We start from the raw sequence: 27,674 nt of genomic DNA, 5'->3' as shown, positions 1-27,674 counted from the left end.
GGGAGGCGGTGTTATAGAGACAAATCCGGCTCTTCCCCCTGACTCCCACCAGGCAGTAAATTTACGGATAAATTGAAGTGCCCTCCACAATTTCCCATTGATGGCAATTTTGCCCCCTTAATGATATAGTTTGTGTTAGTGTGGTTCTGATTCAGGAGATTCAGGATCTAGTTCTGTGCTAGCACAGTTCCTACTTAGACAGACTAAAGTCCAGGGGGCAGAAATCCAGGGCGATTGCACCTCCTGTTAGTGCCCCCAGGGGGCACAAACGGCTTTTTGCCCGGCCACGGCGCCACTAATGTCTCCTGCAAAATTCTGTGTGAGTTTAGCGGGAGTGGTAATCAGTAGTGCCCCGTGGCAACCGGTTGCACCCCGCTCCGCCAGTGAAGATGATGTCATCACTATGCGCATCAACCCATTTTGCCCCGGAGCAAAAATTCAGTCGTGCCCCCTGAAACTGTGCCGGGCGATGACAGTGACAGCTTCAGGAGTTGCATACCATGGGCTGCTCGCAGGGCGAAAGTTAAAGGCATGGTTGGCAATTTCATCATTTAAAAATGGCCAACTTACCGGTCGTGGCCTTCTTCCTGTTGTATCACAAGGCCTTGCAGCCCGGCACTCCGCTTGTGTGCCAGGCTGCTGCCACGGCACCCTGCTCCCTGGTGGTCCAGAGATGGCCCCGTTTCTTACACGCAGAGTCAGCAACTTGGCTCTCCCCTTTAATGAAGGGGAGGGTCCTGTTAACGCGGTAGCGTTACACGTCCCATTGTGTAGCACTGCACCCCTCATGGAGCCCTTCCACCCCGCTTGCACCCCACAGCGCTGCAGTGCGATATTTTACGCTCCACTTGCTCTCAGTCGCGGAGTGGGACTTCCCCACTGGAAGTCCCGCCTCCTGGCTGTTACCGCCCCCAGATGGGACGTTACACAATTTCACTCCACAGGTCTGTGTTTATTTGGGCATGCTCCTGATCACTCTCCTGTGACTCCTGCTGGAAACTGGGCATAACTGGACATCAGGGAATGACAGGATCAGGCTGAGTTACGATACGATGCCCTTTTTAGTCAAATATTCTGCTGATATGTAGTACTGTCTAAACTCATAGATGAGGAATTGTCATTTGGGAAAGTTATCGGAGGCAGCACCTATGGAAATATAACCCAGGAGCTTCAGGAGAGGAAGGGAGAAAAGTGGAAAAAAACACCTATGGAGATATGTTACATGAATCATGTGTATTTGCCAATACCTGCTTGCTGAGCATAGATTGTTTGGATTATATCAGATACTTCTTTGTCCTTTTCGTCAAGCAAATTTGCCACTTCTTCAAAATAATCCTCATCTACTGAACTGCTGGAGACCTACGGAATATAACGGAAGATTATACCAGACAGCTCATGCACCTGTTTAGGATCCGTCGGTTGTGCCTATAAATAAGATGTATATCAGATCCTGGCAGCATATCAAATATAGGGTGGTACTGTGCATCAGGTCCTGGCAAACTGTTCTGTGGTAGCTGACTAACTGACCCAGCAGTATCATGAACCTCAGTACATCAAAATGTGAAGAAAGGCGGCTGAATCTTTCTCTCATTAACAGTACGCTTCCAGGAACTGGACCTACAGGAGTCAAGGGTTATGGGGAACAGGCAGGAAGGTGGAGCTGAGGCAAAGACCAGAACAGCCATGATCTTACTGAATGGCGGAGCAGGCTCAAGGGGCCATATGGCCTACTCCTGCTGCTATTTCTTATGTTCTTATTGTAAAGTCCTGTCCCTGCAGTACAGAATCACACGAGGCACATACTGAAGTCAAGGTCACTCAGGACCTGCACCTTTATTACACAGCTCTCGAATGCCACACTTGCCTGAGACCTGTCCTTATATACCTGTCTGGGACAGGTATCCAGTGTCTCCTGCAAGTGCACCCCTGGTGGTAAGGTAAGCTTTGGTTACAGGTCATCTCTGGTTACAGTCATGTATAGCATGGTAAGATACAGTTATGTACAGTAGTGTGAGATACATGACATCACCCTCCCCCAAGGTTTTATTGTCTTTATAGGTTCAATCTCTCAGGTGGTCTACGCTCTCGCATGGAGCATCTTAATTGTGGTTCAGATGTTTGCCTTGTTGCCTGTTGTTCTTTCGGGGTGATTGCTGGTATCTCGCCTGGGCTGTCTGTTTCGTTCAGTATGATTGTTGGTGTCTCGCCTGGGCTGTCTGTTGGGATTGCCCTTTCCTCAGGTTGTTCCCTCTGTCTGTCCACCAGGTGTGGTGTGAGTTCCACATTGTAGTCTGCCTCTGGTTCAGCAGTGTTGTTGGTATATCTACTTTTGACTTGGTCTACATGCCTCCGGCAGGTTTGGCCATTGTCCATTTGTACCACCAGTAGCCTGTTTCCTTCATTGCCTGTTACTGTCCCTGCAAGCCATTTGGGATCCCTGCCATAGTTTAGCACAAACACTTTGTCCCCTATCTCATTCCACCTCCCCCTCAAATTTCGGTCATGGTACTTGGTTAACTTACGGCGCTTTGCCTCAACGATTTCATGCATGTCTGGGAGGATTAATGAGAGCCTTGTCTTTAAGGTCCGTTTCATTAATAGTTGCGCGGGGGGAACTCCCGTCAATGAATGCGGACGAGATCTGTATGCCAGCAGCAGTCGCGATAGGCAGCCCTGCAGCGTGGGACCTTGGATTTTGAGCATGCCTTGTTTAATGATCTGCACTGTTCGCTCCGCCTGGCCGTTGGAGGCCGGCTTGAACGGTGCCGTCTTAACGTGATTTATGCCGTGGAATTCTGCGCTGGTGAAGCACGGACCATTATCACTGACCAATATGTCAGGAATGCCGTGCGTTGCGAACATGGTTCCAAGGCTCTCCACAGTGGTGGAGGTGGTGCTCGAGTTTAAAATGGTACATTCGATCCACTTAGAAAAGGCATCTAAAACTACGAGGAACATTTTGCCCATGAATGGGCCCGCATAGTCTACATGCACCCGCGACCACGGTTTGGTGGGCCAGGGCCAGAGGCTCAGGGGGGACCTCCCTGGGGGCATTACTGAGTTGGGCACAAATGGTGCACCGTCGGACGCAGAGCTCCAAGTCCGCGTCAATGCCAGGCCACCAGATGTGGGATCTGGCTATGGCCTTCATGAGAACGATCACCGGGTGCTCGCGGTGGAGCTCCCGGACAAATGCCTCTCTGCCTCGCAGAGGCATGACTACTCGGCTGCCCCACATCAGGCAGTCTACTTGAAGTGACAACTCATGCATGCGCCTATGGATAGGTTTGATCTCCTCGGGGCAGGCATCGCGAGCCTCTGCCCAGTCACCGGTTAGGACACATCTTTTTACGAGGGATAACGTGGGGTCGCTGGTCGTCCAGGCTCTGCTTTGGCGAGCCGTCATGGGCGAACCTGTGGACTCAAAAGGCATTGATTGCCATGACTATCTCACAGTCCTGTTCGTCAGACCCTTCCGTGGTCGCCAGGGGTAGCCTGCTAAGCATGCTGGCACAGTTGTCTGTGCCTGGTCTGTGCCTTATAGTGTAATCGTAAGACGCCAGCATGAGTGCCCACCGTTGAATGCACGCCGAGGCGTTGGTGTTTATTGCCTTGCTTTCTGATAGTAGGGACGTGAGGGGCTTGCGGTCAGTTTCTAACGCGCACTTGGCCCCGAAAAAGTATTGGTGCATCTTTTTGACACCGTACAAGCACGCGAGCGCCTCCTTCTCCACCATTCCATACCCGCGCTCCACCCGCGAAAGTGACCTGGAGGCATAAGCTATGGGTTGTAATAGAAACATAGAAACATAGAAAACAGGTGCAGGAGTAGGCCATTCAGCCCTTCTAGCCTGCACCGCCATTCAATGAGTTCATGGCTGAACATGCAACTTCAGTACCCCATTCCTGCTTTCTCGCCATACCCCTTGATCCCCCTAGCAGTAAGGACTTCATCTAACTCCTTTTTGAATATATTTAGTGAATTGGCCTCAACAACTTTCTGTGATAGAAACAACTTTCTGTGATACCCGCACTATTGACATGTTGTAAAATGCACCCGACCCCGTACGTTGACGCATCACATTAAGAACTAGTTTTTTACCTGGATCAAAGAAATCCAAAACACTGTTGGAACACAGAGGTTGCGTGCCTTATTGAAGGCGCGTTCCTGGGCGTCCCCCCAAAACCAATCACACCCCTTTCTGAGTAGCACGTGAAGAGGCTCCAGCAGTGTGCTTAAGTTCAGCATAAAGTTCCCAAAGTAATTGAGTAGCCCGAGAAAGGCGCGCAGTTCTGAGACATTCCGGGGCCTGGGTGCCAGGCGAATTGCTTCTGTTTTGGACTCTGTTGGGCAGATCCCATCAGCGGCAATCCTTCTGCCCAAAAATTCAACCTTGGGCGCGAGAAACAGGCACTTAGATTTCTTAACTCTTAGGCCTACCCGATCCAACCGCTTTAGTACTTCCTCCAAATTGCGGAGATGGGAGTCGGTGTCCCTGCCTGTGATAAGTATGTCGTCTTGAAATACAACCGTCCCCGGGATGGACTTGAGCAGACTCTCCATGTTGCGCTGGAATATAGCAGCTGACGACCTGATGTCGAATGGGCATCGATTGTACATGAAAAGGCCTCGATGTGTGCTGATGGTGGTGAGTAGCTTGGACTCATCAGTCAATTCTTGCGTCATATACGCAGATGTGAGATCTAGTTTTGAGAAAAGTTTTCCTCCAGCCAATGTGGTAAATAAGTCCTCCGCTCTGGGCAGTGGGTATTGGTCCTGTAGGGAGACTCTGTTTATGGTAGATTTGTAGTCCCCACAGATTCGTACGGATCCATCAGGCTTCCCAGTCGCTAAATTCCACCGGTGAGATAATGCCTTCCCGCAGAAGCCTGTCCAGTTCATGTTCAATCTTTTCCCTCATCACATAAGGCACAGCTCTAGCCTTATGATGGACCGGTCTAGCATCCTGTGTGATGTAGATTTTGACTTTAGCCCCTTTGAAGGTGCCCACACCTGGCTGAAAGAGATGTTCAAATCAACTTAGAACTGTTGAGCAGGAGGTCCGTTCCTCTGACGACATGGCGTGAACATCATCCCATTTCCAGTTTAGTTTTGCCAGCCTGCTTCTCCCCAGCAGTGCTGGGAGGTCTCCGGGGACAATCCACAGGGGAAGTCGGTTCACTGTCCCTTTGTGTGTGACTGTGAGCATGGCGCTGCCAAGGACTGGGATGATTTCTTTGGTATAGGTCCTTAGTTTGGTGTCGACCCTTGTGAGTTTTGGTCTGTCTCTTTTGTGCGGCCACAGCTGTTCAAATTGTTGAGTGCTCATGAGAGATTGACTCGCTCCTGTATCCAGCTCCATGTTGACGGGTATCCCGTTGAGTAGGACCCTCATCATTATTGGAGGCGTCTTGTTGTAGGAGCAGTGGCCATTGATCGTGTTGACCCGCTGTACATCGGTGTCCCGGGTACTGTCCGCTTTCCGACCCTTCCGATTTGTATACCAGCCGAGCTGCCGTTTTTCTGCACTGTATAGTCACAGTTTCTGCAAACAGCATGCTGAAATCGACACCCCCTTGATGAGTGCCTTCCCCCACATCTCCAGCACAGACCGCTTCCATTGTTTCCAAAGAATGAGCTGCGTCTGGCTGATCTCTCTTGAGCTTCTCTCAGTTTGTAGTTGATTGCTCGCATTGTGGGTTGATGAGGTGTGAACGGCCGTTCATGTGGCCCTTGATGGCTTCTGGCGCCACTGCCTGCTGTTGAGGGCCTGCTCTCCTGCCTTTGTCTGTGTGTGGGGGTAGCAGCTTGTTTCACGCTGTGAATCCCTTGTTCCGATATTTCGTTAGTTGTCGTACCCGCAGTGTAGATCAACCTCGTTTCTTCTTCTCCTGCCAAGAATGTCTGTGCAACCAGTGCTGCTGCCTCTAGGGTCAAGTTCTTGGTTTCTATGAGCTTTCGGAATATGCCTGTGTGGCCTATTCCTTCAATAAAAATGTCTCTCAGTACTTCTCTCCTTAGTTCATTGGAGAACTCACATAAGCTAGCCAACCTCCGAAGTTCCGCCATGAAGTCGGGTATGCTCTGGCCCGCACAGCGTCTGTAGTTGTAGAACCTGTGTCTGGCCATGTGTAGGCTGCTCGCTGGCTTCAGGTGGTCTCTTACCAGTGTGCTCAACTCTTCAAACGACTTGCTTGCTGGTTTCTCGGGTGCCAGCAGGTCCTTCATTAAAGCGTATGTTTTTGAGTCACAGCTGGTCAAGAGATGGGCTCTTCTCTTGTCTGTCTTGTCGTCGCCTAACCAGTCTTTGGTTACAAAGCTTTGCTGGAGCCTTTCTATAAAGTCCTCCCAATTATCTCCAGCATTGTATTTGTCATCTGAGCCGTTGTTCGCCATTCTGTGGATTCTGTAATCCCGTAACTCGTCGCCACTGTAAAGTCCTGTCCCTGCAGTACAGATTCACATGAGGCACATGCTGAAGTGAAGGTCACTGAGGACCTGCACCTTTATTACACCGCTCTCGAGTGCCACACTTGCCTGAGACGTGTCCTTATATACCTGCCCGGGACAGGTATCCAGTGTCTCCTGCAAGTGCACCCCTGGTGGTAAGGTAAGCTTGTGGTTGCAGGTCATCTCTGGTTACAGTCATGTATAGCATGGTAAGATACATGTACAGTAGTGTGAGATACATGACACTTATGTTCTTAATGCAGTGACATTGTTGGCCTATCTATCCCCTTCACTGGAATGTCCTTCAACATCTGTTGCATGCAGTCCATACTTACAATATAAACAAATGGTACTGGGGCTTTGAGTAATTCACTTTTCAGAACTTGTGAAGAAATTCAAATATATTGTGATGTTTAGAGATACTGGGTGTACGCTTATGGATTCCGGCCCATTGCAATTCCATATATATGTGTTCATAGGATTATATACGGCCCAGAAACAGGCCATTCGGCCCAATCAGTCCATGCCGGCGTTTATGCTCCACTCGAGCCTCCTCCTATCTTTCCTCATCTAAATCTATCAGCATAACCCTCTAATCTCTTCTCCCCCATATGCTTATCTAGCCCCCCCTTAAATGCATCTATACTATTCGCCTCAACCACGCTCTGTGGTAGCAAGTTCCACATTCTCACCACTCTTTGGGTAGACGTATCTTCTGAATTCCCAATTGGATTTTTTGGTGACTATCCTATATTGATGGCCTCTAATTATGCTGTTCCCCACAAGTGGATACATTCTCTCTGTATCCACTCTATCAAAACCTTTCATAATTATTCTCTATTCACTTCTATCAAGTCACCCCTCAGCCTTCCTTTTTCAAGAGAAAAGAGACCTAGCCTGTTCATCCTTTCCTGATATGTATACACTCGCATTTCTGGTATCATCCTTGTAAATCTTCTCTGCACCCTCTCCAGTGCCTCTATATCCTTTTTATAATATGGCAACCAGAACTGTACACAGTGCTCCAAGTGTGATCTAACCAAGGTTCGATACAAGTTTAGTGTAACTTCCCTACTTTTCAATTCTATACCTCTCTAGAAATAAACCCTAGTGCTGGGTTTGCTTTTTATGGTCTTGCTAACCTGTGTCACAACGTTTCGTGATTTGTGTATTTGTACTCCGAGATCCCTTTGTTCCACTACCCCACCCAGACTCACACCCTCCAAGTAACAAGTGACCTCCCTATTCTTCCTATCAAAATGTAATACCTCACATTTATCTGTGTTGAACTTCATTTGCCGATCATATGCCCATTCTGCAAGTTTATTAATGTCCTCCTGTAATTTGTTGCAGTCCTCCTCAGTATTGACTGTCGCTCCCAATTTAGTGTCATCCGCAAATTTATAAATTGTGTTTTTGATTCCAAAGTCTAAATCGTTAAAATAAATTGTGACCAACAGTGGTCCCAGCACTGATCCTTGTGGAACACCACCACCCACCTTCTGCCCCTGTGAATAGCTACTCTTTACCCCTACTCTCTGCTTTCTGTCTTGCAGCCAGTTAGCGATCCATTCTGCTACTTGTCCCGACTCCGCATTCTCTGACCTTGTTATCGAAGGCCTTTTGAAAATCTAGATAAATTACATCTACTGCATTACCATTGTCTATTCTGTTTGTTACCTCTTCAAAATATTCAATAAGATTGGTCAAGCAAGACTTTCCCTTTTGAAATCCGTGCTGTCTATTCATTATTATATTTTTGGTTTCTAGATGTTCTTCTATTCTCTCCTTTAGTCGGGATTTTCATTATTTTTCCTACCACCAATGTTAAGCCGACTGGTCTATAATTCCCTGGTTCTATTTCCCTTCTTAAATACAGGTATTATGTTAGCTATTGGCCAGTCCTCTGGCACTACACCTTTTTCTAACAAATTATTAAATATGTGTAGTAATGCCTCTGCTATCTCTTCCCTAGATGTTTTTAAATGCGTGGATGCAATCCATCCAGGGATTTTATCCTCTATGAGTTAGTTTAGTTTATTTAATATATCCCCTTTTTTATTTTAAATGCATGTATCTCATTACTAACCTCATCATCCAATGTCATGTCTACCTGTTCTATCCCCCTGGTAAATACTGAAGCAAAATAATTATTTAATATTTCTTCCATCTCTCTATCGTTACCTGTGATATTATCCTGTCTATCCCTTAATGGCCCTATTCCCATCCCAACCTTTTTATTGATGTGTCTGTAAAATATTTTACTATTTTGTTTTATGTTCCTTGATAATTTAATTTCATAGTTTCTCATTGCCTTCCTAATTGTTTTTTTAAAATTCTCTCCTAATCCCTTTGTATTCTCCCTTACCATGCTCTCCCCTGCTGTCTATGTACTTAATGTATGCCTCTTTCCTTTTAGCAGAATATATTTTCCCTGCACTCTGTTGAATATTATTTTAAATGTTTCCCATTGACGTTCTACATCGTTTTTTGCCAATATTGTTGCCTATTTTACTTTCCCCAAGTTCTATTCTCAGCCCTCAAAATCAGCCTTTCACAAATCTATTAACCTGGTTTTCGTCATACTTATGTCCTTTTCAATTATCATCTTAAAGCATATATTATGGTCACTATTGCCTAGATGTTCCCCTACTTTTACTTCTCTTATCTGTTCTGGTTCATTCCCCATTACTAGATCCAATAGCGAATCCCTCCTTGTTGGGCTTTTCACATATTGGGTTAGAAAGGAGTCCTGTACACATTGTAGGAACTCCATTCCCTTATCCTCTTTACCTACCTCTTCTGTCCAATTAATATCGGAGTAGTTGAAATCCCCCATGATTATTATTCAATGTTTTTTACTCATTTCCCCAATTTGTCTGCATATTCCTTCCTCCACCTCCCTTCCACTATTAGGTGGTCTGTAGACTACACCTAGTGGTGTGATTGATCCTTTATTATCTTTTATCTCTATCCATATGGATTCTATTTTTGTCTTGCTGATAGCTGCATCACTTTTTTCTACTGCCATTATGTTATCCCTAATTACAGCTACTCCACCTCCCCCTTTTTCCCTTTCTATTTTTTCTAAATATGTTATACCTTACAATGTTTAATTGCTAGTCCTGATTTTTCTGTAGCCATGTCTCAGTAAACGCTCCTATGTTCAATCCAGACTGACACTGAATCTACGATACAAGAACTCCATGCAAGAACTAATGCCTGCAGCTGAGCCAGTTCTGCTACATGTCGAATTCCCTGACATTTTCAGTACCGATCATACACAATGCAAAGCCTGGCCCAAGAACAAGCTCTTCTTTTCGGCTGAGATCAGATTAGGGATGGAACTTGGGCTTCCAGACCTGCATGACTCATTACCATATAGTTAATTTACCCATCCAGACAGTGGATGAGTACAGATTTCACACTAATTTTTCAGGGCACACTCAATAGACCCCAAGACAGTTGGGACGAAAATGGAAAAAAATAATAATGTTGAGAATGCAGCATGTTGACACAGGGTGTAAAGATAGAAAAGTGTTAATTTCTAGGATGGATAGCCTTCAATCAATGAGCACAACTATTTAATGCCTCATGTTTGTATCTGAAAAAAACATGCTGTTTTGCATCGCTTGTGGAAGTGGCAATGAAATTCAATGAATTAACACTGAAACCTGTTCCTTATCTAACAAAAAGTCCCCACATTTCTGTAAACTCTAAATTAGAGAGACATCCACAAACATTTTATACACCAACCCCTGAATAAACAAAATCAGAAATAATTCTTCAGTTTGCTGTTTCTGTTGTCTGGAAAGTTCAGATAAGTATTTTCACCACTTCCTTCTTAACTTCCTATTTGTTAGTAAGAAGAACTCACTTTGCAATAATATAATGGCAAGTGTCAGACATATTTGACATGAAGAACAAAGTTAAGCTACCAAGGAGAAACTAGCAGAGGTTGAAAGATGCCTTTACACTGCCTATTTGCATCCCTCTCCATCAGATGCTAGTTGTGCTCAGCAGTGCAAAAATCAAATTGCTGAAGAGAGTGTAAATATGGGGACCAGCTCCCATTGTTCACTAAAACTGGAACTGGCTTCCTTAACCCATCAGCACATTTTGTGGGTCTATGATATGATCAGGTTCCCAAATATCAAGCTTGTTCTATGATGGCGGTCTCCTGTTGGCTGCATTAAAACAGCGCCTAGAGAGGATTTCACCTCCTTTCATAAAGCACGAGATTGGAAATCCCCCCCAGAGAATCTGAAGAAGTCTTTGTGGAAGAGTACAATTATTACAAATATAGATATGATTAAAATCTGACAACACCTGGTTGCCACTAATACTTTTAGGCTTTCCAGATTTTCTGAGTGTTTCAGATCCTGAATCTTAATTTTATCCATTTTTATTTACTTTTGGTTGTTGGCTTATATAAGCAACTGGTTTTCAAATCTGCTCAAAGTGCCATTTGACTGTTCTACCCACTGACACCCACAGAGCTGGTCAATAACTTCCATCTATTCATAATTTTAATGCTTCAGACTTGCTCAAAACACTTACCCTGGCAAGTATTTTTATCCTAGCTCAGGGAGACTTTGCAATCCAGTTCTGTGATAACATTTCAAACCCTGTGATTAGAGTAAGGATTTGAATCCTGGTCAGGAATTCTCAGCTGAGTGTCCCCTTTCAGATGCACCAGTCAAGCTCTGTTTTGAGGTGACTTTCACGATGGAGATAGATCTTCCAGCATCGGTCACCCAGGTGTGAACAGAACTCTGGGATCAGCTGTTGGATTACAGTTGACCATTGTCAGCACAGGTCCAGTGAACAACACAGACCAACGCATGACAGAGGCTTCATCTCCACCAGTGCAGTCCTCCTGTTTGGTTAAGACAGTCACATAGACCAGTGTTGTGTTCCTAACACAGATGAGACTGTACACAGAGAGGTTAAAGTAACAGTGACCTCAGTCTTTATTAAGACACTCCAAAGTGAGGAACAGGCCTAGGGGCCGGCTTATATACAGTGCTCCCAAGGGATGCTGGGATCCCTTGGGACTTCGGGGATGCACTCCCTGGTGGCGGAACATGGGAGTGCATGCTTTACAGATACACAACATCACTCCTTCCCAAAGCCAAAGTGAAAACTATTTACAAGGTGAGGCAGTCGGGAGCCTTTCTTTCCCTGGTGGACCGCAATCGGTACAAATGTCTGTTCTGGTGTGTTGGCTGTGCCCTCTCTGGGCTGGCGTGTTGTTGGCCCTGCAGGGCTGCTAGGTGAGCCTGGCCTTGCTGGGCTGTTGGGCATCATGGGTTCGATTTCCTGGTCCGGCGTGGTGTCGTTGATCCTTTGGGTGTGTGTTGTGGGCTCGAAAAAGGTGATGTCTGCTGTGGGTTGTTCAGGGCAGTCTGTGAACCACAGCCTCGTTTGGTCCAGGTGCTTTCTGCAAATTTGTCCATTGTCTAGTTTGACTACAAACACCCTATTCCCTTCTTTAGCTATCACCGTGCCCGCGATCCACTTGGGACCATGTCCATAGTTTAGCACACACACAGGGTCATTCAGATCAATTTCCTGTGACACAGTGGCGCGACCATCATTTACATTTTGTTGCTGCCGCCTGCTCTCTACCTGATCATGCATGTTGGGGTGAACCAGCGAGAGTCTGGTTTTAAGTGCCCTTTTCATGAGTAGCTCAGCCGGGGGCACCCCTGTGAGCGAGTGGGATCTCGTGCGGTAGCTGAGCAGTACTCGGGACAGGCGGGTTTGGAGTGAGCCTTCTGTGACTCATTTAAGGCTCTGTTTGATTGTTTGTACTGCCCGCTCTGCCTGCCCATTGGAGGCTGGTTTAAACGGGGCCGAGCTGACATGTTTGATCCCATTGCGGGTCATGAATTCTTTAAATTCGGCACTGGTGAAACATGGCCCGTTGTCACTGACCAGTATGTCAGGCAGGCCATGGGTGGTAAACATGGCCCTCAGGCTTTCAATGGTGGCGGTGGCGATGCTTCCCGACATTATTTCACATTCAATCCATTTTGAAAAAGCATCCACCACCACGAGGAACATTTTACCGAGAAACGGGCTCGCATAATCGACATGGATTCACGACCATGGTCTGGAGGGGCAGGACCACAAACTTAGTGGTGCCTCTCTGGGCGCGTTGCTCAACTGTGCACACACGCTGCTTTTCCGTACACAGGACTCGAAGTCAGAGTCGATACCGGGCCACCACATGTGGGATCTGGCTATCGCTTTCATCATTACTATACCCGGGCGTGTGCTGTGGAGATCCGAGATGAACGTCTCCCTGCCCTTTTTTGGTGGCACTACGCGGTTACCCCACAACAGGCAGTCTGCCTGAATGGACAGCTTGTCCTTTTGCCGCTGGAACAGCTTGATTAGCTCTTGCATTTCAACGGGGATGCTGGCCCAGCTCCCATGCAGTACACAGTTTTTTGCTAGGGACAGCAGAGGATCTTGGCTGGTCCAAGTCCTAATCTGGCGGGCCGTGACAGGTGATTTATCATTTTCAAACGCTTCCATGACCATCAACAAGTCTGCGGGCTGCGCCACCATCAACAAGTTTGCAGGCTGCGCCATTTCCACCCCCGTGGTGGGCAATGGTAGCCGACTAAGAGCATCCGCACAGTTCTCGGTGCCTGGCCTGTGGCAGATGGTATAGTTATACGCTGATAGCGCGAGTGCCCACCTTTGTATGCGGGCTGAGGCATTGGTATTTATCCCCTTGTTTTCAGCGAACAGGGATATGAGGGGCTTGTGATTTAGGCCAAACAGGTACTGATGCATTTTTTTTACCCCGGACACACACGCTAATGCCTCTTTCTCAATCATGCTGTAGGCCCTCTCGGCCTTAGACAAGCTCCTGGAAGCATAGGCGACAGGTTGCAACTTCCCCGCAACGTTAGCTTGTTGTAATACACACCCGACTCTGTACGATGACGCGTCACATGCTAGCACAAGTCTTTTACACGGGTTATACAATACAAGCAGCTTATTGGAGCATAAAATGTTTCTGGCTTTCTCAAAAGCAATTACTTGTTTTTTTCCCCATACCCAGTTCTCTTCTTTGCGCAATAACACATGTAGGAGCTCTAAAAGAGTGCTTAACCCCGGTAGGAAGTTACCAAAATAGTTGAGGAGTCCCAGGAACAACCGCAGCTCCGTGACGTTCTGTGGCCTGGGCGCATTCCTGATAGCCTCTGTCTTGGTGTCTGTGGGCCAAATGCCATCCGCTGCGATCTTCCTCCCCAAAAACTCCACTTCTGTTGCCATGAAGACGCATTTCGACCTCTTCAGCCACAGCCCCACGCGATTCAGTCGCTGGAGGACCTCCTCCAGGTTTTGTAGGTGCTCGACGGTGTCCCGACCCGTGATCAATATGTCGTCCTGAAAAACCACCGTGCGTGGAACCGACTTGAGTAGGCTCTCCATGTTTCTCTGGAAGATCGCTGCAGCCGACCGAATTCCAAATGGGCATCTGTTGTAGATGAACAGTCCCTTGATGCAAGTGAGGCCCTTCGAAGACTCCTCCAGCTCCTGCGTCATGTAGGCCGAAGTCAGGTCGAGCTTGGTGAACTTCTTGCCTCCTGCCAGCATTGCAAATAGGTTGTCTGTCTTAGGTAGCGGGTGGTGGTCCTGTCGCGCGAAACGATTAATAGTTACTTTATAATCGCCGCAAATCCTGACCGTGCCATCACTTTTGAGTACTGGAACAATTGGGCTGGCCCACTCGCTGAATTCCACTGGGGAGATGATGCCCTCGCGTTGCAGCGTGTCCAGCTCGATTTCCACTCTCTCCCTCATCATGTGAGGTACCGCTCGCGCCTTGTGGTGAATGGGTCGTGCCTTTGGGACCAAGTGGATCCGCACCTTCGACCCGGAAAAGTTTCCAATGCCTGCCTCAAAAAGGGAAGAAAATTTGTTAAGAACCTGGGTACATGAAGCCTCATCGACATGTGATAGCACTCGGATGTCATCCCAGTTCCAGCGGATTTTGCCCAGCCAGCTCCTTCCAAGCAGTGTGGGGCAATCCAGAGTGGCAGTTCGTGCACCGTGCCCTCGTAGGTGACCTTGACCATGGCTGCCCAGGACAGTGATAAGCTCTTTGGTGTACGTTCTCAGTTTCGTGTGGATGGGGCTCAGGGCTGGTCTCAATGTCTTGTTGCACCACAGTCTCCCAAACATCTTTTTACGCATGATGGATTGGCTAGCGCCAGTGTCCAGTTCCATGGCTACGGGTAAGCCATTCAATTTTACATTTAGCATTATAGGTGGACATTTCGTCGAAAATGTGTGCACTCCATGTACTTCAGCATCTGCCTCCTCTCTCTGAGGCTCGAAATTGCTTTACTTCACCATGAACCGATCTTCCTCTGCCACGTGGTGGTTAGCAGGTTTTGCAGAGCTTGCAGCTCATCTGCAAGCTCGATGGAGGTGCCCCATTGTTCCACAGCTCTTGCAAACATACCCTTTGAAGCGGCATGAATAGGCTCAATGAAAGCCTCCACAACGGCAACAAGGTATGAATTGCCTTGCATTCATCCTTTGTTGCGGACTCTGAGCCATCTGGGTCACCCGACGCCTGCTGGCAGGTGCAGACTCGTGGTTTCTGCCCTGTACATTTCTGCTCGCAAACACAGTTCCAGTTAATTTATGAACATTGCTAGCACTTGTGTGCTGAGAGATTTGTTTGGTGTTATCACTGGTGGACATAAACGGCTGTGCTATCGCAATGGCCTTACTGAGGGTCGGTGTCTCTACAGTCAAAAGTTTTCGTAGGATGGTCTCGTGGCCAATGCCCAGTACAAAAAAGTCTCTGAGCATTTGCTCCAGGTAGCCATCAAACTCACATTGTCCTTCAAGTTGCCTTAGCTCGGCGACGTAGCTCGCCGCTTCCTGACCTTCAGATCGCTGGCACGTGTAGAATCGATACCTCGCCATCAGCACGCTCTCCCTCGAGTCAAGATGCTCCCGAACCAGTGTACACAGCTCCTCATACAACTTATCTGTGGGTTTCACCGGAGCCAGAAGATTCTTCATGAGGCTGTAGGTCGGTGCCCCGCAGAACGTGAGGAGGACCGCTCTCCTTTTTGCAGCGCTTCCTTCTCCGTCTAGCTCGTTGGCTACAAAGTACTGGTCTAGCCATTCGACATAGGCTTCGCAGTCCTCACCCTCCGAGAACTTCTCCAGATTGCCCACAGTTTGCTGCATCTTTGCGTTGGATTCGTATACTCGTCGCCAGTTGTTGTGTTCCTAACACAGATGAGACTGCACACGGAGAAGTTAAAGTAACAGTGACCTCAGTTTTTATTAAGACACTCCAGAGTGAGGAACAGGCCTAGGGGCCGGCTTATGTACAGTGCTCCCAAAGGATGCTGGGATCCCTTGGGACTTCAGGGGATGCACTCCCTGGTGGCGGAACATGGGAGTGCATGCTTTACAGATACACAACAACCAGTATCTATACAGGTCAACTTTAAAGCAGGCTCTGACTTTGGGGTTCATTGGCATTGAGCCACCGAGACCAACTCCTCCAAGAAGCAGAAGATAAAAGGAAATGTTTTGATGAACATCTCTTACATCAATCTATTAAAATTAATTAATAAATGAACTGTATATTTATGTTTTTAATTACCTTTTGTGAACCTTGTGTGTTTACCTCAATTCCTCTCTGAATTTTAGTTGCTGGACGTGATGTGCTAACCGGAGGAAACCAGCTAGCTGACACCTGATCAGTAGATAAGTTGCACAGCAGCCGTTATATGTAAACACAGCCGACAGCAGAAAGGTTAGGTGCTTGAAACATGATGAGCCCACATGTAATCCCAGCTGATGCTGCTTTCCTCCTCTGAGGTATACTTACCCTTTGCATTGTAACAAAATTAAGTTACTCTCCACCTGTACTTTCCCTCGAAGATTTCTCATCTCTCTGTAACATGTAACCTTGTTTCACAAAGTGGAAAAGTCAGTTATAGACAATTCATTTTGTCATGTATTCAACCAGCATTGTAACCCATGTATAAACTGACCTAAGTTGTACACCGTGAGAACACTGACCACTAGGTGGGAGACACTCCTAACCTGGACCTTCAGGTATAAAAGGGGAAGCTCCACCCACCTTCATCACTTGAGTGCTAAGGAATAAAGGACAGGTCACAGACTGACCTTCTCTCAAGCATGGGCCTCGTGTGCATTTATACTGTGTAGTAAGGACGTATCAATGGCGACAAGAAACTGGGATTTAAACCACACGAGCATGGCCACTAGCAGAACAGACGAGAGGTACTGTGTTAAGGAATGGTTGGGACAGAGATTCAATATTGTTAAAGCAGCACACAGTTCTCCAGGCAGACAAGGGCAGTCAGGCATGCCCCAACATGTAGTCGAACCCAGAGGGGGAGTTTGACAGAGACAATGGCAAGCTGAACAGCGATTCACGCCATTGCAAGGGACAATGCGGCCAGTAATGGGGCCATCAACACCTGTTAATGGTGCACTCAAGGACAATAACAGGGGCAGTCAGGGACGATCGACTGGCAAGGGACCTTTTGTTTCAAACCGCAACTCATGCTGGAGGCGTGGAGGCATACATTCAGCCGGAGTTTGCAGAGATGAGCAAAATACCTGCAGAAATTGCAGAAATGGACACTGGGGGAAATCGCTGGAAGCTGAAGTTCAGCGAGTTCATGTGGAGCACGTAAAAAGTTCATACACCAGGACGCCACCGATAATGATGAAAGTGCTCCTTAATGGCATCCCAGTATCAATGGAGTTAGACACGGGTGCCAGCCAGTCCCTGATGGGTATCAAACAGTTCAAAAAGTTGTGGGCATCCAAGGCCAGGAGGCCAAAATTATCACCGATTGACGCACAGCTACGGATTTACACAAAGCAGATCATTCCGGTGCTAGGCAGCGCCACGGTAGTCGTGACCCAGAAAGATTCGGAGAACAGGTTGCCACTCTGGATTGTCCCAGGGGACGGTCCCGCACTACTGGGGAGGAGTTGGCTTGCTGTCATGAACTGGAAATGGGGCGATGTCAATGCAATTTCCTCTGTGGAGCGAGTATCATGCTCACAGGTCCTGGACAAATTTGACTCATTATTTCAACCCGGCATTGGCACTTTCATGGGGGCCAAGGTAGTGATTCACATAAACCCGGACGCTAGACCAGTACACCACAAGGCCAGAGCGGTGCCGTACGTGATGCGGGAAAAGATAGAAGGCGAATTGGACCGCCTGTTGAGGGAAGGCATCATCTCGCCAGTCGAATTCAGTGACTGGGCGAGCCCGATTGTGCCGGTGCTCAAGGCGGATGGGTCGGTCAGGATATGTGGTGATTACAAGGCCACCATCAATCGGGTGTCACTCCAAGACCAGTACCCGCTACCGAGAGCGGAGGACCTCTTTGCGACGCTATCCGGTGGCAAACTTTTTTCAAAATTGGACCTGACCTCAGCTTACATGACCCGGAGCTGGCGAGTGAGTCAAAGAAGCTGACCACCATCACGGCACACAAGGGGTTGTTTGAGTATAACAGATGTCCGTTCGGGATTCGCTCGGCCGCCGCGATCTTCCAACGAAATATGGAAAGCCTCCTCAAGTCGATTCCAGGGACGGTGGTTTTTCAGGACGACATCCTCATTACGGGTTACGATACTGAAGAACACCTCCACAACCTGGAGGAGGTGGTACGCAGACTGGACCGGGTAGATCTGCGACTGAAAAAGGCGAAGTGCGTCTTCCTAGCTCCAGAGGTAGAATTCCTGGGGATGAGGGTAGCAGCAGACGGGATCAGCCCTACTGCATCCAAGACGGAAACGATCCAGAGAGCACCTAGACCCCGTAACACGACGGAGCTGCGTTCGTTCCTGGGGCTCCTGAACTATTTTGGTAACTTTCTTCCCAAATTGATCACGCTGCTAGAGCCGCTACACGTGCTCCTACGCAAAGGTCGCGAATGGGTCTGGGGGGACAGCCAGGAAAGGGCTTTTAATAGAGCACGCAATTTGTTATGTTCCAACAATCTGTTAACGCTATATGACCCATGTAAGAAACTTGTGTTAACGTGCGATGCGTCGTCCTATGGTGTCGGGTGTGTGTTACAGCATGTCAATGCCAAGGGTCAGTTACAGCCGGTAGCTTATGCCTCCAGAAGTCTGTCCCAGGCAGAAAGGGGCTACGGGATGGTAGAAAAGGAGGCGCTCGCATGTGTATATGCGGTAAAGAAAATGCACCAGTACCTGTTTGGCAGGAAATTTGAACTGGAGACAGATCACAAACCCCTAACGTCCCTTTTGGCCGACAACAAGGCCATAAATGCAAACGCATCGGCCCGCATACAGAGGTGGGCACTCACGTTAGCCGCCTATGAATACACAATTCGGCAAAGACCGGGCACCGAAAACTGCGCCGATGCACTTAGCAGGCTCCCACTAGCCACCACTGAGGGGGCTACCGAGCATGGTGCTGAGATGGTCATGGCTGTTGAAGCTTTCGGAAGCGAAGGCTCACCCGTGACAGCCCGTCAGATTAAAGTCTGGACAAATAGAGACCCGCTATTGTCTCGAGTCAAGAAATGTGTCCTGAATGGGGACTGGGCAGCCACGTACAGGGCATGCCCTGAGAAATTTAAACCATTTCACAGGCGCAAGGATGAACTCTCGATTCAGGCCGATTGCCTACTGTGGTGAAACCGCGTAGTCATGCCCCAGATGGGCAGAGAGGTGTTAATCAGAGAACTCCACAATGAGCACCCGGGCATTGTCACGATGAAGGCAATTGCCAGGTCACACGTTTGGTGGCCAGGGAAAGACGCAGATCTGGAACTTTGTGTTCGCAGGTGCAACACGTGTGCCCAGCTGGGCAATGCACCCAGGGAAGCCCCCCTTAGCCCCTGGCCATGGCCCGCCAAGCCTTGGTCACGCATCCATGTGGACTACGCAGGTCCTTTCATGGGGAAAATGTTTTTGGTTGTAGTAGACGCCTACTCCAAATGGATCGAGTGTGACATTTTAAATTCAAGCACATCCTCTGCCACAGTAGAAAGTCTACGGGCAATGTTCGCCGCCCATGGTCTACCGGACATCTTGGTCAGCGACAATGGCCCGTGCTTCACAAGCACTGAATTCCAGGACTTCATGGCAGGCAATGGAATTAACCATGTTAGAAAGGCACCGTTCAAGCCGGCCTCAAACGGCCAGGCAGAACGAGCAGTGCAGATAATCAAACAGGGGATGCTCAGATTCCAAGGGGATTCCCTACAAACCTGCTTATCACGCCTCCTGTTGGCCTATAGAGCCCGACCACACTCGCTCACAGGGGTTCCACCCGCAGAGCTACTAATGAAAAGGACGCTCAAAACCCGATTATCCCTTATATACCCCACCATGAAAGAAATTGGCGAGAGCAGGCGCCAGTCACAATATCACTACCATGACAGGAATGCGAGGGCGCGATGTATTGATTAAATGATCCTGTTTTTGTCCTCAACTACGCTGCAGGGCCCAAATGGCTCGCAGGTACTGTGGTTGCCAAAGAGGGAAATAGGATTCTGGTAGTTAAACTTACCAATGGACAGATCTGCCGCAAACATGTGGATCAAACAAAAAGGAGGTTCAGCAACCCCATAGAAGAAGCAGAGGAAGAACACGATATAGAGTTCACTCCACCACAGGTGACCGAACACCGGAACCAAAGGGAGGAGAGCCCAATCACTGTGGGCAGTCCGGACAGGCCTGAGGCACCGCAAACAGCAGACACTCAGGCCAGTGCCCAACAACCGGAGCCCCAACTCAGGCGCTCTACAAGGGAGCGTAAACCACCAGAGAGACTCAACCTGTGATCCCAATAAGACTTTGGGGGGGGAGGTGATGTCATGTATTCAACCAGCATTGTAACCCATGTATAAACTGACCTAAGTTGTACACCGTGAGAACACTGACCACTAGGTGGGAGACACTCCTAACCTGGATCTTCAGGTATAAAAGGGGAAGCTCCACCCACCTTCATCACTTGAGTGCTAAGGAATAAAGGACAGGTCACAGACTGACCTTCTCTCAAGCATGGGCCTCGTGTGCATTTATACTGTGTAGTAAGGACGTATCACATTTCATGGTGATTCATCCGACTGCCAGTCTGCTCGGCTTGCTATAATGTGATTCACTCGAGGAACAATTGTAACTCACCCGGGTGGGATGTGATTGAATTAAAATTGCATCGTCCTGGTTTACCACCCCATTACTGCTTGATTCCCACCTGCATAAACTTGGCTTATATTCTCTTTAGACAGTTGAGGGGTAATCTAATCAAGGTGTTTAAGCTGATAAAGGGATTTGATAGAGTAAATAAAGAAAAACTTTTCTCTAGTGGGAGAATCTAGAACAAAGGGGAAAAATCTTATAATTAGAGCGAGGCTGTTCAAAAGTGCAATCAGGAAGCACTTTTCCACATAAAGGGCAGTGGGAATCTGGAACTCCCAAAAGGCTGTGGATGCTGGGAGAGGGGGGCAATTGAAAGTTTCAAGACTGAGATCGATATATTTTTGTTAGTTAAGAGTATCCATGGACATGGATCAAAGGGGAAAAGGTGGAGTTGAGGTCCAGATTCGAAATGATAGGAGGCTCCCGAGATATAGGAAATGGTCCACGTTGTCGAAGGCCGTGCCGTGAATCTTGATGATTGGGGGGGCAGTGCTGTGCGGCGAGGACACGGAGGACCTTTGTCTTACAGATGTTAAGCGTAAGGCCCATGCTTTCATATGCCTCGGTGAATCCATCGACTATATCCTGCAGTTCAACCTGGAGCCTCCCATCAACAAAGGCAGACACTGATGCGGGGATCCAACACCGCCTCCAGTGCGCCAGTGTAGCCTTCGGCCGTCTGAGGAAGAGAGTTTTCGAAGACCAGGCCCTCAAATCTGCCACCAAGCTCATGGTCTACAGGGCTGTAGTAATACCCGCACTCCTGTATGGATCTGAGGCATGGACGACATATAGAAGGCACCTCAAGTCGCTGGAGGTATACCACCAATGATGTCTTTGCAAGATCCTGCAAATCCCCTGGGAGGACAGGCGCACCGACATCAGTGTCCTCGTCCAGACTAACATCCCCAGTATTGAAGCACTGACCACACTCGATCAGCTTCGCTGGGCACGCCACATAGTTCGCATGCCAGACACGTGACTCCCTAAGCAAATGCTCCATGCGGAGCTCCTTCATGGCAAATGAGCCAATGGTGAGGAGCAGAAACCTTACAAGGACACCCTCAAAGCCTCCCTGGTAAAGTGCGACATCACCACTGACACCTGGGAGACCCTGGCCGAAGACTGCCCTAGGTGGAGAAAGTGCATCCAGGAGGGTGTTGAGCTCTTCAAGTCTCAACGGCGAGAGCATGAAGAGGTCAAGCACAGGCAGCGGAAGGAGCCCGCAGCAAACTAGTCCCACCCACCCCTTCCCTCGACGAATGTCTGTCCCACCTGTAACAGGGTCTGTGGCTCTCGTATTGGACTGTTCAGCCACCAAAGAACTCACTTTAGGAGTGGAAGCAAGTCTTCCTCGATTCCAAGGGACTGCCTATGATGATGAGAAATGATCTATGAAATGGCATTGGTGGAGATGCTTTGGCTATGATCGGAGAGGTAAGAATGGAACTATGTGAGGGCAGACACACCAAATGGGAAAAAGAGGAGAGACGTTGGAGGAAGATGGCTTGGTCAACCATGTCAAAGGCTGCAGAGAGGTTGATGAGGGAGAGTGCAGCATGGTCACAGGATGCCATTTGTGACTTTGGTTTGGACTGTTTCAGTGCTGTGGCAGGGATGGAAACCTGATTGAAGGGATTCAAGTATGGGATTGCGGGGAAAATGGGCACGGATTTGGGAGGCAAAAGCATGTTCAAGGACCTTGGAAAGGAAAGGGAGGTTGGAGATGGAGCAGTAGTTTGCAAGGACAGGGGGGTTGGCCATTGTTTTTTATTTGAGGAGGGGGTGATGACAATAATTTTGAAAGGGAGGGGACAGTAGTTCAGGAGAGGGAACCAGTTATCATGTCAGCCAGCATCAGGGCGAGGAAAGGAAGTTGGGTGATCAGCGTTTGGGGGATGGTGTCACGGGAGCAGCTGGTGGGCCTCATGGAGAAGATGTTGGAATCAATTATTAAAGATGAAATAACAGCGCATTTGGAAAGCAGTGACAGGATCGGTCCAAGTCAGCATGGATTTATGAAAAGGAAATCATGCTTGACAAATCTTCTAGAATTTTTTGAGGATGTAACTAGTAGAGTGGACAAGGGAGAACCAGTGGATGTGGTGTATTTGGATTTTCAAAAGGCTTTTGACAAGGTCCCACATAATAGATTGGTGTGCAAAATCAAAGCACATGGTATTGGGGGTAATATACTGACGTGGATAGAGAATTGGTTGGCAGACAGGAAGCAGAGAATCGGGATAAACGGGTCCTTTTCAGAATGGCAGGTAGTGACTAGTGGGGTGCTGCAGGGCTCAGTGCTGGGACCCCAGCTCTTTACAGATACATTAATGATTTAGATGAAGGAATATCTCCAAGTTTGCAGATGACACTAAGCTGGGTGGCGGTGTGAGCTGTGAGGAGGACGCTAAGAAGCTGCCGGGTGACATGGACAGGAAATGTAAGGTTATCCACTTTGGTGGCAAAAACACGAAGGCAGAATATTATCTGAATGGCGGCAGATTAGGAAAAGGGGAGGTGCAACGAGACCTGGGTGTCATGGTACATCAGTCATTGAAAGTTGGCATGCAGGTACAATAGGCAGTGAAGAAGGCAAATGGTATGTTGGCCTTCATAGCTAGGCGATTTGAGTATAGGAGCAGGGAGGTCTTACTGCAGTTGTACGGGGCCTTGGTGAGGCCTCACCTGAAATATTGTGTTCAGTTTTGGTCTCCTATTCTGAGGAAGGACGTTCTTGCTATTGAGGGAGTGCAGTGAAGATTCACCAGACTGATTCCCGGGATGGCAGGACTGACATACGAGGAAAGACTGGATCGACTGGGCCTGTATTCACTGGAGTTTAGAAGGATGAGAGGGGATCTTATAGAAACATATAAAATTCTGACGGCACTGGACAGATTAGATGCAGGAAGAATGTTCCCGATGTTGGGGAAGTCCAGAACCAGGGGACATAGTCTAAAGATAAGGGATAAGCCATTTAGGACTGAGATGAGGAGAAACTTCTTCACTCAGAGAGTTGTTAACCTGTGGAATTCCCTGCTGCAGAGAGTTGTTGATGCCAGTTCATTGGATATATTCAAGAGAGAGTTAGATATGGCCCTTACGGCTAAAGGGATCAAGGAGTATGGAGAGAAAACAGGAAAGGGGTACTGAGGTGAACAATCAGCCATGATCTTATTGAATGGCGGTGCAGGCTCAAAGGGCCGAATGGCCTACTCCTGCACCTATTTTCTATGTTTCTATGAGCATTTAAAGGGCATGAGGAGAAATGGGAGAGAAACTAGAAAAAGATACAGGGTTAGAGCAGAGGGGTGGTGGGGGGGCCGGAGGGCGGTGGGGGGGACTGGGAGGAGGCTTGCTGTGGTGGGTAAAAGAAAATGGGCAAGCAGCAGAGTTAGCTGAAAAGATGGTCTCAATCTTAGTGCCAAAACAGCTCCTTGAACTTGGAGGTGAGAGTGGACGGGACGGGGGAATGGGGGTTCAAGGAAACAGTTAAAAGTTAGCAGATAGAGGTTATCTGTCTTCTCCAGGATGATCCTGTTTGTTATACTCACAATAAATAGTCAGACTGAGTACTGTGTGTAATGAGCAAGTGTGACCTTAGCTCCTTTATTAAGGTTCCAGAGTGCAGGTACCTCGTGGGTGGCCTGCTTATATACTGTGCTCCCAAGGGATGCTGGGATCCCTTGAGATTCCAACAGGTGGGCCCGCTGGTGGTCAGGTATAATGCAGGTTACAAGGGGTTAAATACATAACATCACTCCCCCATGAAGTCAACAATACACTTATTTACAAGGTGAGACGATCTGGGGCTTTGTGCTCCCTTGTCGATCGTCTCGGTACAAATGCTGGAGTGGGTGGGTTGGTCAGTTCTTCAGTGGGCTGTTGGGCAGCCGGCCTTGCCGGGCTGCTGGGGATGATGAGTTCGATTTCATGGTCAGCTATGATGTCCGTTGCCACTTGTGTGTGTGTGTTGGAGGGTCAAAGTTAGTGGTGTCCTCTTCGGGTTGTTTGTAGCTGTTGGTGAACCGCAATTTGATTTGGCCCAATGTTTTCTGTGTGTTTGTCCATTGGTCAGTTTGACCTGAAACACCCTACTCCCCTCTTTGGCTGTGACCGTGCCAGCGAGCCATTTGGGACCATGTCCATAATTGAGCACAAACACAGGATCATTATCTCAATATCGCATGACAAATTTGCGCGGTCACGGTACATACTTTGTTGATGCCGCTTGCCCTCCACGTGATCATGTAGATCAGGGTGTACAAGAGAGAGCCTGGGTTTAAGCGCCCTTTTCATGAGCAGCTCAGCTGGGGAATCCTGGTGAGTGAGTGGGGTCTGATGCAGTAGCTGAGCATCGCTCGGGACAACCAGGTCTGCAGGGAGCCTTCCGACACACATTTCAAACTTTGCTTGATGGTCTGAACTGCCCATTCTGCCTGGCCGTTGTATGCGGGCTTGAACGGGGCAGATGTGACATGTTTGATTCCGTTGCGGGTCATGAATTCCTTGAATTCAGCACTGGTGAAGCACGGCCCATTGTCACTGACTAGGACATCAGGCAAGCCGTGCATGGCTTTCAATGGTCGCCGTGGATGTATTTACAGACATTATTGCACATTCAATCCATTTTGAGTAAGCGTCCACAACAACCAAAAACATTTTGCCTAGGAATGGGCCTGCATAGTCTACATGGATCCTCGTCCACAGTTTGGATGGCCACAACCACAAACTTAGCGGTGCCTCTCTGGGTGCATTGCTCAACTGAGAGCTAGTGTGCACTGGCGCACGCATGACTCTAAGTCTGAGTCGATGCCAGGCCACCACACGTGAGATCTGGCTATGGCTTTCATCATTATGATGCCCTGGGTGAGTGTTGTGCAGTTTGCAAATAAATGTGTCTCTGCCCCACAAAAGACAGTCCGCCTGCAGGGACAACTCATCTTTGCGTCTGTGGAATGGCTTAATCGCTTCCTGCATCTCCACTGGGACACTGAACCAGCTCCCATGGAGGACACAGTTTTTTTTACCAAGGACAGTAGAGGATCCTGGCTGGTCCAGGTCCTGATCTGGCGGGCCGTAATGGGGGACTCCTCGTTCTCAAATGCCTCCATGGCCATGAGCAAGTCCACATGCTGTGCCATTTCCACCCCGGTGGTGGGCAATGGTAGCCTACTGAGAGCATCTGCGCAGTTCTCTGTGCCTGGTCTGTGGCGGATTACATAGTTGTATGCCGACAGCGTGAGCGCCCATCTTTGGATGCGGGCAGAGGCATTGGTATTAATCCCTTTGCTCTGAGAGAACAGCGATATGAGTGGCTTGTGGTCAGTTTCAAGCTCGAACTTGAGGCCAAATAAATACTGGTGCATTTTTTTTCCCCCGTAAACGCACGCCAGAGCCTCTTTTTCAACCATGCTGTAGGCCCTTTCGGCCTTGGACAAACTCCTGGATGCATACGCAACCGGTTGCAAAATCCCCGAATCATTGGCCTGTTGTAACACACACCTGACCCCGTATGACGACGCATTGCAAGCTAACACTAATCGTTTACATGGATTATGCAGGACAAGCAGTTTGTTAGAACACAACAAATTTTTGGCTTTCTTAAAGGCAGCCTCTTGTGAATTCCCCCATACCCAGTCGTTTCCCTTGCGCAGTAGCAGGGTTCTAGCAGGGTGCTTAACCTAGATAGGAAATTACCAGGTACGACCGCAGCTCCATCACGTTCTGTGGTCGCGGCGCGTTCTTGATGTCCTCCATCTTGGCGTCGATGGGTCTGATGCCGTCTACTGCAATTTTCCTTCCTAAGAATTCGACGCCTGTGCCAGGAAAACACACTTCGAGTGTTTCAGCCTGAGCCCCATGCGATCCAACCGACTAAGAACCTCCTCCAGATTCTTCAACTGCTCCATGGTGTCTCGACCTGTAACCAATATGTCGTCCTGGAAGACCATTGTGCAAGGAACCGACTTTCGCAGGCTCTCCGTGTTCCGCTGGAAGATCGCCGCGGACGACCGAATCCCGAACGGGCACCGGTTGTAGATAAACAGATCTTTGTGCGTATTGATGCAGGTGAGGCCTTTCGAAGACTCCTCCAGCTTCTGCGTCATGTAGGCCGAGGTCAGGTCCAGCTTGGTGAACGTCTTCCCTCCAGCCAGGGTTGCAAATAAGTTGTCTGCCTTGGGTAGCGAGTACTGGTCCTGCAGCGAAAAACGGTTAATCGTTACTTTATAGATCGTTACAAATTCTAACGTACCATCCTCCCTGATTACTGGGACAATCAGACTGGCCCAGTCGTTGAATTCCACCGGCGCGATGATACCTTCACGTTGCAGCCTGTCCAGCTCAATTTCCACTTTTTCACACATCATGTAGGTACCGCCCGAGCCTTGTGGTGGATGGGTCGTGTACCAGGAACCAAATGGATCTGCACTTTCGCCCCCGACCAGCTTCCAATGCCTGGCTCGAATAATGATGGGAACTTGCTTAGAACCTGGGTAATGAGGCGTTGTCGAAGGACGAAAGCGCTCGGATGTCGTCCCAGTTCCAGCGGATTTTCCCCAGCCAGCTTCTGCCAAACAACATGGGGCCATCCTCTGGCATAATCCACAGCGGGAGTTCGTGTACTGCTCCATTATAGGAGACTTTGACTTCTGCACTGCCAATTACTGGGATTAGTTCCTTGGTGTAAGTCCTTAGTTTAGTGTGAATGGGGCTGAGCTTGGGCCTGTGTGCCTTCTTTCCCCACATCCTGTCAAAGGCCTTTTTACTCATTATGGACTGACATGCCGCATGTCCAGCTCCATAGATACTAGAATGCCGTTCATTTCAACTTTCAACATTATTGGTGGGCATTTTGTTGTGAACGTGTGTACCCTGTACACTTCTGCCTCCTCCGTATGAGTTTCCAACTCAGTCTGACCCACTGTGGATCGATCTTCCTCTTCAACGTGGTGGTGTGCAGCTCGCCTGCACATTCGTTGGAGGTGTCCCA

General features: G+C 48.5%; 1 protein-coding gene across 5 annotated transcripts in view; it reads right to left on the bottom strand.

The window, feature by feature from the left end:
- The window catches only part of LOC139226241 (TBC1 domain family member 31-like), a 211,844-nt gene that overhangs the window by 111,578 nt on the left and 72,592 nt on the right, over nt 1-27,674 (bottom strand). For all 5 annotated transcript variants that reach the window (XM_070856865.1, XM_070856863.1, XM_070856864.1 and 2 more), the window contains one exon: nt 1,248-1,359. In XM_070856865.1, the coding sequence (XP_070712966.1) occupies nt 1,248-1,359 (112 nt within the window). The remainder of the gene's footprint in view (nt 1-1,247; nt 1,360-27,674) is intronic.

Source organism: Pristiophorus japonicus, chromosome 16 (genome assembly GCF_044704955.1).
Source record: "Pristiophorus japonicus isolate sPriJap1 chromosome 16, sPriJap1.hap1, whole genome shotgun sequence".
NCBI lineage: Eukaryota > Metazoa > Chordata > Chondrichthyes > Pristiophoridae > Pristiophorus > Pristiophorus japonicus.
Note: the sequence above shows the minus strand (reverse complement) of the source record. Positions and strands in the feature narration are given on the sequence as shown.